We start from the raw sequence: 11,171 nt of genomic DNA, 5'->3' as shown, positions 1-11,171 counted from the left end.
CAACTCATTCAAAGTTATCTCTTAAAACCATAGAAGCAAACATACACAGCAACACTGTCTCGACGAGAGGGGGGGGAGAGTGAACAACAGGCTTGGGGGTGCTACTGGAGATTCATGGAAGTGTTCTCATCTTGTCCTGCCAGCTGTGTTATCACCTGACTTATGCTTATAAGCTACTTTCCTTTTTCTTTTTTTAAATTGTTTTAAGAAATTTTGGATTATTAAATTCTTTAGTATCTGCAGGGGTGGCACTGGGAAGTTTTGATAAGGTAAGGGGGGCGAGATGGAACCCCTAAAAATCTAAAACAATAATACAATTTAGATAACATTGTGCTGTGACAACCGCGAGAATAAATATGTTACAACTATTTCAAACATGTCTTCTCCTAGTTTAAATACATATTTAGAAACATTACTATGCATGAAAGACGGTCTGGCCAACGACTGCCAGATAATTTCTAAGGGTTTTTTAGGCCCTGTCAATGCCAAACACTATCCAATATGGAGGCTATAAAACACTAAGAAAGTTGGAGAAATGAACCAGCTATTAGCAGTTCTAACGGTTTGCATCTTTGGTTAATACAAATAATATTTAGTTGTTTTTAAAAATCTTACAATTTTATGAGAAATATGAAATTTGCGCTAGCTCCAAAATCCTTGTCACAAAATGTTCCAGGGATTGAGGAAACATGCGCTATCAAAACATCTGATTTTTGTTATAGTTAAAAACATAACTAAAGTGTATTGGGGTTTATTTAAAAGTGTAGCTAACCCCTAAATCAACCTTTTTTTTTCCAGCACTGTCAAAAGAAGTTATTTAGGGTTCTATCTTTTACTACTGTGCAAATGTTTACATTTTCATGTTTAATTCTGCATTATTTTTGTCTAAAACCGTCTCAGGAGTGGCCTCCTGAGGTCAGACAGTGGCTAAAAACTTGAATTCTACCTTTGTTTAAAACAGTGCTCATGCTAGCTCTTGATGCTTATTCCCAACAAAGAAGAGTTGCAGCTGAATTGCAAAGTGTTGTCCATAAAAGTCTTTAACACAGAAAAAGTCACTAGATTTGTCACTTGTTTATTTTTGATTAAAAAGTCACTAGATATGTCTGGAATCTCACAAAATAGTGACAAAGTTGATAGATTAGCATCAGTGCTAACTGCACTTACCCTCGACCATGCCCCTCAGTCTCATTTGGCTCCGCCCAGTTTTTGGAATTTTTTTCAAAATTTGTGGAGAAAGGTCTATGCTTTCACATAAGGAGGGTGGTTACACTTTAATATTTGTCGTACCATATTGATAGCACTCCTGAAATGTAATTGTTGCTTCTTCCTACATACACACCCCACCCTCATTTTGCCACCCCTTACAAAAGTCGGGCGGACTTCCAAGAGAGAGAGAGAGAGAGAGAGAGAGAGAGAGAGAGAGAGAGAGAGAGAGAGAGAGAGAGAGAGAACAAACCCGTTGCTTCGAGAAAAAAAAAGATCAGGTGACAACAGATGATAGCAAAATGAAAACATGCAAATTCCACGAATCGCCAGTGAGAAAGCTCTGGTTACAGGTGTACCCACACAAACTGACAGGCAAAACTGGAGGGCGTTTTTAAATTACATATTCTTTTATTATTTTAGATGTTACAATGAATTTGTGGGGCACGTGTGTGCGGAGGGGATACGTTGGGATTTGTGTGGATTGATCCGTTTCACCTTTGCATGTACTAGGAAGTGAATGCTGTGTGTGTCCGGGAAAGGGGAGGGACTCCGACGACAAGTCAGGGGCGCTTGCTGTGCCTCTTCCCCACTGAGCTGCGGCGGTGCTGCGTTTTAATCCCAATAAAACACACGCATACACACACACACACACACACACACACACATTCAGAACGTGGTTTTAGCTGTACATACTGCGTAGCAAAAGCGCGGAGTGGTTTATTTATTTTTACTCGTCGAGACGCGTTTGTTGCGGCTCAGCCCGGCCTGATCTGATCTGCGCGCGCCGCGCAATGCGCAGAGGGGGAAGGAAAAAAAAGCCTGTAGCGCAGGCTAACGGCAGCAGGGCTCATTACTGGCAAGTTTGCTCCGTGAACTTTGCCACAATTCGGAGCCATGGCCAGCTCGTCGCCGCCGCGGCTGCTTTTGCTACTGGGGAGGAGAGCTGCCGGGTCGCTCGTCGGCCGGGCTCGTGCTGCACGTGCCACCGACGCGCTTTCCGGAGTTCGCCCGACGGTTCCGAGGCGCTTCGTCATCGACACGTCCTACTCGGCGCACTTCATGGATTTCAAAGGCTCCTCCATACCGAGCAGCATGAAGAAGCTGGTCGTCACCAAGCTCAGTCAGGATTTCAGAGAGGCCGTCAGCGTGCGGACCGTCGCCGTTCCGACGCCCGGAGACGCAGAGCTCCTCGTCCGGAATCGGTGAGTTGTTGCCGGGGGGGAGGTGGGGTATGGAGTGAGGCGGTGGGGTGGGCTGAGGGGTTCTGGGTGAGATGACCGATACGGTGTCTGATCTATCACTGTTATTGTTGGGGGGAAGTTACAGAAAGCTCTCCGCTTACCTCAAATCCGGCGACCGCGATCATCATCAGCACTATCATCATCACGAGATGGCAATAAAAAAAAAAAGAAGAGAAAAACACAGTTACTCCAAGTTCCGCCCTCCCTGCATTTGTCTATCAATCCATCTCTCCCTCTCGGTCTCTCTCTCTCTCTCTCTGTCCTCCTGTCTCCCTACGTCACCAACCTGCACACACAGAAAATCGGTGGGGGGCTCAGACTGGCATCAGGAGATGATGGAGAAGGAGATGCGGCGTTACGTGGCGCTGGAGCTGCAGCATCATGTCTCCCATTAAGAGCAGCAGCAGTGTGTTTGGGCGGAATCGGGCACATGTTTCCTCACAGACCAGCACCGATTGCACCTGAATGCACAAGCAGCATTAAACTAAGCATTTGCCTACTTTGATGTAGGAATATAAACATACTTTATAATGCTTGATTTTCTGTATTTTTCCTGTTTTTTTTATTTACTACCCCACTACCGACTGCGGGCAACCTGATGAGGTTTACAATGTTTATTGTTCTATTTTCTCTCCATAAAAAAGTCTTTTTTTTTCCCCCTCATTAGGCTAAACATAAGTGTGAAATGTTCTGCATTAGAACCTGGTTAGCTTGTAAGCAGAGATGCACTGATCAGGTTTTCCCTGCCTTTATTTTTGACCCAGTCCAACCTCTTTTATTCTGAAGATTATAAAGACAAAATTGCTGTCGCTTCCTTGATGTCGATGGAAATGTAAAATTCAACAGATGTAGGAACTGAAAGCTCCAGATTTGTGAATCAACAAGGGGAAATAGGCTGATTCCAGTCTTCTGCCGATTGATCGGTGCAACTTGTGAGGTAGAAATTGTATAAAATTTGAAGCAGGTGATGAATTTTTAGAGGCAATCGTTTTCATGGATTGCCTCTGACTGGAGTTGGAGAATCAACTAAAGCTGCAAGAGAGTTGTAATAATTTTATCTTGAATATCAAAGCCAGTGCAGCGGGATGTTTTTAATCTGCAGCGATCTCTACAGAGTGTGTGTTCGAATCGCCTTCGATCTGCGCACACCATTTGGGGGAGTACAAACCTGAAACAAAGATCTGAGCAAGAAAGAGAAAGGTGATAGTAGATTATGAATAAAGTTATTCCACATACCCCACAAATTACTCTTTTTTTACTTCTTAATTTTTCTTTGTTTTTTAAAGCTGTTTATGGAAAAAAAAATTTCTGTAATATATCTAAGCAGTAAATGTGACAACTTCTGATAAAACTGAAATGCATTTCTCATTCAGAGGCAGTTCTCTGTGTAAAAACAATACTGTGACACTGTTCTGGTTTCTGTGCAAAAATGCAGAAAGATTGGGACACATTTCTCGGAGATCAGATAATGGTGGTAATTTATTTAATTTTTTTCATTTTTATTCATTATATGCAGACAAATCATGTTTGCCCATCAAACAGACCAAGCAAGTCTGTCTCAGACTGAGCTGCTACAACAGATTTTTAGCTAACCAGTAAATCAGCCAAAAAAAAAGACATGCTTTGAATCATATCTTTAGCCTCTGTTCCATTTAAAACCACAATCGCAATCAAGTGCCATGAAATCCCATTCGTGTCTTACAGCTGTAAAAAAGAAAAAAGAAAAAATGGAATTGCACAAAATACTATCAGCAAATCAGACCTTAAAGTAAAATTAAAAGGTGATATTGCCTTGCAAAAAACATCATTGCATCTGTATTTCTTAAGTTTTGATTTTGCCCCCCAAAAACACACATTTATACCGAAGCTGTCCCTAAAAGACATCATTACAGAGTTCACTGTCATCAGTTTTTTTTTCTGATAACATGATCTGATATGTGACAGTATTATTAGTTTTATTGTAATATATAGAAGATTTTTTTTTTTTTAAAGTTCAGTTTTTAGTGCATCTGAACATCTAGCTTTGGTTGCTTCACACATTTTAGGTGTGAGATTCTGTGGGTGCCATTACCTTTGATAAAAACGCCACAGTTTCACTTTATCAACAGCAAAGAATAAAACTAAAAATCTGTTAGAAAACGTGCGATACCACAATAAAAGTGATTTGTGCTCGTTTTTTACCACGACTGTGGTCTTTTGCAAGTGAAAATGTTTCCGAACATCTCACAAATACACTAGTCTATTTGACAGCCATCTGACTACCAGTGTGCAGCAGTAGGTGGGGGAGGGGCAGCACTGTCTTCCTCCATGCTCACTCCATTACTGCCTGGGGCATCTCATTCAAAAGTCTTTAAATCCTAGAAATGGCTTGACAGACGTTTTGCGGTTTTAAAACCGTAATTTTAACGTGTAAATGATCAGTGTACCTTAAATGTCTTAACACTTTTCTTTTTGTGTTTTTGTTTCTGTCAGCACACCTCTACATCAACGCCATCACGTTTGCCACAAAAAGAAACAATTTTCCAGCACATTATCTTGCTGAATGCTGTCGAGTTTTCCACACAATTTCAAAGGCTGCAGGCTTAACAGATTCGGGCTTCATTTCCAAAATAATCTCTATATTTATATCAATGGGAACTTAAAAAGCTTCAGTATTTTCTATTTGTGTAAATCCAAATAATTGTTCCTCTTTAATAAAACCACATTATGTCTGTGAGGCAGCTGATCCCACAGATGTAAAAAAAAAAAGGAGTCGAATCAAGGCGTTTTGTTATATCATCTTTACCCATCTATAAACCACAGGAGCATTATCTACAAGCTCAAAGTACACGTGTGACATGCACAGTAATGAGGCCCAGCATGCGCCGCCGCTCTAAAAGACAGTAAATGATTTATTTATACATTCCTTTTCTCCCAGATTTGTTCCCAGCGTCGCCTCAAAAAGTAAGATGAAAACCGCCGCCTTTTCGTGTTGAGGCATGAAGCGACTGTCTTCAGATTGAACAAAAAAAACAACAAAATAATAAAAAAATAAAAAACAGTTTCAGTTGTGTTGCGGGCGTCTCTGAAGACAATAAATTATGACATCATTTAATGTGTTTAATGATATGAGCCTTGTCCTGTTGGTACAGGACTGCTCTTTTCTAGGGGGAAAAACCAGAGGTATTGTAAAAAAAACAAACCTGAGTATTTTGCCCAACAGAACAAGACTTGAGTCTTAACCTTCGCGCAGGATTTCAAGAATTTTATCAGTACATTTATAATCCTGAGGCATTTTAGATCAAGCTTTTAACTTGCCACACTAGGCTGCAGCTGTCTTTTTCTCTCACCTTTTACACAATAAACCTTTGCATCTCTGTGTTTCAGCTTTGTGGGAATCAACGCCTCTGATATCAACTACTCTGCAGGCCGCTATGACCCTTCGGTGAAGCCCCCCTTTGACGCCGGCTTCGAGGGAATCGGCGAGGTCGTAGGCCTCGGCCTCAGCGCCAGCTCCCGTTACACCGTCGGGGACACGGTGGCCTACTTCGGCAGCGGTGCATTCGCGGAGTACACGGTAGTCCCAGCCAAGGAGAGCGTGCCCGTTCCCTCGGCGAAGCCGGAGTTCCTCACACTGCTGGTGAGCGGTGCCACAGCCTACATTGCCCTGAAGCGCCTCGGCGACCTGGCTAAGGGCGAGACTGTCCTGGTCACAGCGTCTGCCGGAGGAACAGGACAGTTCGCCGTGCAGTTCGCCAAACGGGCCGGCTGCCACGTGATTGGGACGTGTTCGTCCGACGAGAAAGCAGGCTTCCTCAAATCCATCGGCTGCGACAGGCCAATCAACTATGCCACAGAAGACCTCGCCAAGACGCTGAGGAAGGAGTACCCACAGGGCGTAGATGTGGTGTACGAGTCCGTGGGGGGAAGCATCCTGGAGCTCGCTGTGAACACCTTGGCCACTAAGGGCAGACTGATAGTGATCGGCTTCATTTCGGGCTACCAGACCGCGTCGGGCATCCCACCTTTCAAGGGAGGGACGCTGCCTGTCAAGCTGCTCCAGAAGTCGGCCAGCGTTCGGGGGTTCTTCCTACCCCACTTCCTCGGGGACTACAGGGAGGCCCTGACCAGCATGATGCAGATGTTTGCCAAAGGGGAGCTGGTGTGTGAGGTGGATTGTGGGGATATGGCGCAGGAGGGCAGATTTGTGGGGCTGGAATCAGTTTTCAGGGCAGTGGACTACATGTATGCTGGGAAAAACCTGGGCAAGGTTGTGGTAGAGGTGGCACCTCCAAATGTTGGAGATAGCAAGCTGTGATTTACCTTAATGATGCACTAAAATCAAATCAAACTGAACAACTTTTATGTGGCCTCAGATTCTATATTTGTAAGATCTTTGATAAAGCTCAATAAAGAATGATTAATAAACAGATATTAAGCATTTAAAAAGTTTTTTTTTCTGATTGTAAGATTATAACAGGGTTCAATCTAAATTCCTGTATAATTTTGTATCTCAAGCTTACAGCTGTGTAAAAAGACAACCTCTTTTTTCTTAGATATTAAATCAGACAAAATGTTAAAGTCAGATTTACCAAAATTACATAGAGGTATACATCTGGATATTTTGAAGAAACATTCCTTGTGTGACATAACAGAAAAAAAACCTCAACCAAGATAAAAGGAATAGAAGTGTGGACCTCCACAGGTTTGTTCTGTCCTTGGATGATAATGTCCAGATGCCTGAAAGTCCTATATTAATTTATTGAAACAATTCTGCACAAGTATAATCCACAGGAATGTCCAGTCATCATACCACCAGAAAGGAGATGGGTCCTGTGCCTCAGAGATAAACATATTTTGGTTTAAAATAAACATGTTAACCCAAAAAAAAAAAACAATACCTAAAGACCGTAAGAAGATGCTGGTTGAAATGTGGTGAGTCCTGTACCAACACGGTTTGAAAGTCCAGCTTGTCAGGAGGAGATGTGGTGGTAGGTGAGGAGATGACGCTTAGGCCCAGGTTGTGACGGAAAATGATGAATTTAATGACAAAGAACAGGGAACAAGGAACAACAGGGAAACAGCACGAGGAAAAACTGGCAGCACGGAGACAGGTGACATCAATCGACATTCAATTGACAAGGACCCGACGAAGAACACAGACAACAGGGGAGACTAAATACACACGGGGCAATCACGGGAACGAGACACACCTGGGAGACAATCAACGGGGAAAGACGCAGAGACAGGACTAACAGGGAACAGGATCACACAGAAACTAGAAAATAAACACATAGAAACACGGATCATGACACAGCTCTGCAATTCTCCTCAGAGACAAAGATCTTAACTTTACAGACATACATATTTTTACATTTTGAAGAAAGTGGGATCTTGCTTGAGAAAGTTGTCCTGAGTATGGAGCATACCAGGTGGCATCTTGTGTGGGGGTTTGGCAACAGGAGGGACTGGTGCACTTCACAAATTAGATTAAATCATTTGGAAACAATTTTATATGGGTCAAATGGGACCTATTTGAAATGGGTCTTTCAAATGGAAAAGGACCCCAACCATACATCTAAACAATCTAAAAAAAAAAAAGAAGCATCTCAAGAACAACCAGGTCAATATTTTTTGACTGCGAGCGAGGCGGCCTACAAACCGGACTTCCCTCACTGGTTCTGTCAAGTGAAATTGGTCAAAACCATTGTGAGAAGATTGTGGAAGGAAATCCAAAATGTTTAACTGAAGTCATACAGTTTTAAAGGCAAATACTAAAGAAATAAAAGCTGAATTTGAGAAAATTTCAATTAAACATTCTTACATTTAGCCAACAGAAATAATTTTGCTAAACCCAGGTGAACTGAAACTTGAAAAGTTGAGTCAAGAGTTCAAGTCAGGCAGTGAGAATTGTCTTTTTCTACATTGTTTCCAGTTTCACCTGTAGCTTTTTGAAACAAGGTCCTGAAACAAAAGCCCTCATGTTCGACCTCTCAAAACATTTTCATGTTTTCTGTTATTGTGCCTCACCTTCCTACTGCTCCACGTCACCCACCCTCCCCCACAGTCCTACCTCTGGAATTATTTTATACCTGCTGCCGTAATGCGCTTGCTTTTAGCACTCCCAACTACTTTATCTGCCATAAATATTTTATGATGGACTTCACTGTTTTTGTAATGGTGTGGAGAGCGGGTGGGGGGGCTTGGCGTCAGTGCGAGCTTGTCAAAAGCAAGTGCCGCTCCAGGTGCGCTCGGCATTTCATTGCCATGTTTGTGGCTGACAGAAACGGCGTTCGCACAATCAATCTTTTCATTCACATGCCCTCGAAGCCGCTCGTAATAACAGCAAAAAAAAGGATAAATTAGTCCAGCTAAGCAGTAGTTGGACTAGAAAATGTCATTATTTTCTCCCTCAAACTGAGTGGGGGAAAAAAATCACTTAAGGTGAATGTTTTAGAAAATGCCCCCTGACACATTTTGTTTTCTTTCTTTATCATTATTTTTTTGTTGTTGTTTTGTTTTTTGAGAGGAAAAAAAACAAAGGCGCACAAAATTACTTATCAAGGTTATTCGCAAGCCGTTGATCACGAAACAACGGTCCATTTCACTCAAACGAAAGCTTTCAAACGTCTCATCTGATTGGACTGTTTTAAAGCTATGTAGTGACATTAGTCTTCGAATGTCAGAGCAGTCTGTTTCGTGTTAATGTGTTCCGCCGAAAAACAAACACCTGTTCTTTCTTGGCAGGAAGGCCCTGTCGTCTTCATGCTCCGTGATCCCGTTATTTCCTCATCCAGGTGGCTGCTCAAAAATACAACTCGGTGTGAAACGCGTTACAGGTGTGACCCCAGCATGCAAAAGCTGCCACTTTCAAAGAGACAGAACAGGAGAAAACAAAATGCTGCAGCACAGTAGGACAGAGCCATTTTGGTTTGGAAAAAGTCAAATCACGGTTGAAATGGACCGTCCAGAATTTCCACTGTGTATAAGCCATAAAAGCTTTCCAGTAGTTAATATCTGTGGTAGAAAACACTCTTGGTGTCTTCATTGAGCTGTAAAGTGATAGTGTAAATCCAGATGAGTTGGTCCTGGATGTTGAAGCTAACGGCTAGTCAGAGAAAGGCCCTGGTTAAAATTTCTGGTATGAACAGCAAATGACTTCTCTGTAAATAACAAATGCATGCCACTTTTTTATGGAAATTGTTTTAGGATATTTGTTTTTGCGTCCCCTTTGAATCAGCAGTTAGCTTTGTGGCGTTTATTCAACAGGAAATGGATGTAGGAGGAACTGCGCCACTGTTGATATCGCTACGAGAAAACACGTTTTGAGACAGACCGTGTAAAGTGTTTCCATTCAGAACAATTGAATTATTTTCCGCAATTAAAAAATGGGGCTTTATTTTAATCATTATATGTAAACATCCATAACTTTTTGTGTACTTTTATATGAAAGAATTACGTACTATGACTGAAAATGCTTCACGCGTTACGCAATTGTTTCACTGGGGATGATCAATGATGAATCCTCCAACCTCATTTTACCGTGCAAATAATCACTGGCTTCTATATAACTAACAGACCAAGATAACACCAAAGTAAATGGTTCGCACAATATAAGTACACTAAGTTGAAACAATAATGTTAATGAAATAGCTGTTGCTGTGGTATTTTAATATGTTGAAAACAGATGGATGATAGAATAGATGTTAGAGATTTTTGGATTGATTTATTTTTCTATTCTATGCCAACATCAAAACAGTTTACATGCTGTATTAGTACGTTCTACATGGGAAGATCATTGGTGGCGCACTACCTTCAACCTCTACTTTCCATGTAAATAATAATCAGTGTAACGACATTTTATAGCTTCATACAGCGGCAATAAACGGCTGGGATGTCTTTGAAGCTGGAGTTGGTTCATTATGGAAAATATGAGGAAAGTGCTTTTGCTTATTTTGTCTTTTCTTTTTTAGAACATCCTGCAAACATTCGCCTTCAGAAACACCTCAAAATAGCATACTTTTTTTTTTTTTTTTGCCATGAGATACTCTCTACTATAGAACAAACCAGGCTTCAAGCAACTTTTGGGACTAAAATTATAATTAAACTACAGCCTTAAGACTATAATTAAATGGAAGCACTGGGAATCACTCTGACTGCACACAACAGGTTCCCTCCTCAACACCCCTGTTTGTTCAGGTGTTAGAACACAAAAGCAAGCTCCTACACGCCAGCCGCTCCGAAGAGGTGACAGAGGTGACGATGCGCGCAGATGTTTGGACGAGTCCAGCCCGCATCCGAGAGCTGGACTGCAAAGGAGAGAAGAGGAGGAGGAGGAGGAGGAGGCCAAGTTCTGCGTCTTCCACAATTAACAGGAGAGGCCTCGTCTCGGCGTCCTCCGGGGGCCTACCTGTACCTCCGCTGATTAGTGAGCAGTCACAGCCCCAATTAGAGAACACACAGCAACCTGAAGAGACAACACTCTTTATTTAATTGGATTGTGTTGCCGCGTTCGGCTGCTAACTGGCATCGCACCGAATCAGCGTGGAGCCGCCGAGCGTAAACAAGACATTAAAGATAGAGAGGGGCCTTCTGAAGGTGTTGCTGCAGACTGCGACAGTGGAACAGGTGGAGAGATCTATGCCTATTATATGCAAATATGAATCGTTTCAAGATAACGAGCAGGCTGTAACGCTTAGTTCAATCTACTGCGTTTAAATGTGTGCGTGTGGTGTGTGGGGT

At 42.2% G+C, this 11,171-nt stretch overlaps 2 protein-coding genes across 2 annotated transcripts in view; one reads left to right on the top strand and one right to left on the bottom strand.

The window, feature by feature from the left end:
• LOC103478282 (teashirt homolog 1) overlaps window positions 1–3,187 on the bottom strand; it is a 50,888-nt gene extending 47,701 nt beyond the window's left edge. The window contains exon 1 of the mRNA XM_017309589.1: window positions 2,552–3,187. The gene's annotated coding sequence lies outside the window, so the exon portion shown is untranslated. The remainder of the gene's footprint in view (window positions 1–2,551) is intronic.
• On the top strand, window positions 1,546–6,861 carry LOC103478281 (zinc-binding alcohol dehydrogenase domain-containing protein 2). The gene is made up of 2 exons (XM_008432010.2): window positions 1,546–2,411; window positions 5,817–6,861. The coding sequence occupies exons 1-2, from the start codon at window positions 2,104–2,106 to the stop codon at window positions 6,745–6,747; spliced, it is 1,239 nt and encodes a 412-aa protein (XP_008430232.1). The 5' UTR covers window positions 1,546–2,103; the 3' UTR covers window positions 6,748–6,861.
• The last annotated feature ends 4,310 nt before the right edge of the window (window positions 6,862–11,171 follow it).

Source organism: Poecilia reticulata, linkage group LG16, assembly GCF_000633615.1.
Source record: "Poecilia reticulata strain Guanapo linkage group LG16, Guppy_female_1.0+MT, whole genome shotgun sequence".
Lineage (NCBI taxonomy): Eukaryota > Metazoa > Chordata > Actinopteri > Cyprinodontiformes > Poeciliidae > Poecilia > Poecilia reticulata.
The sequence above is the reverse complement of the archived record's forward strand: the minus strand, read 5'-3'. Positions and strand labels throughout refer to the sequence as shown.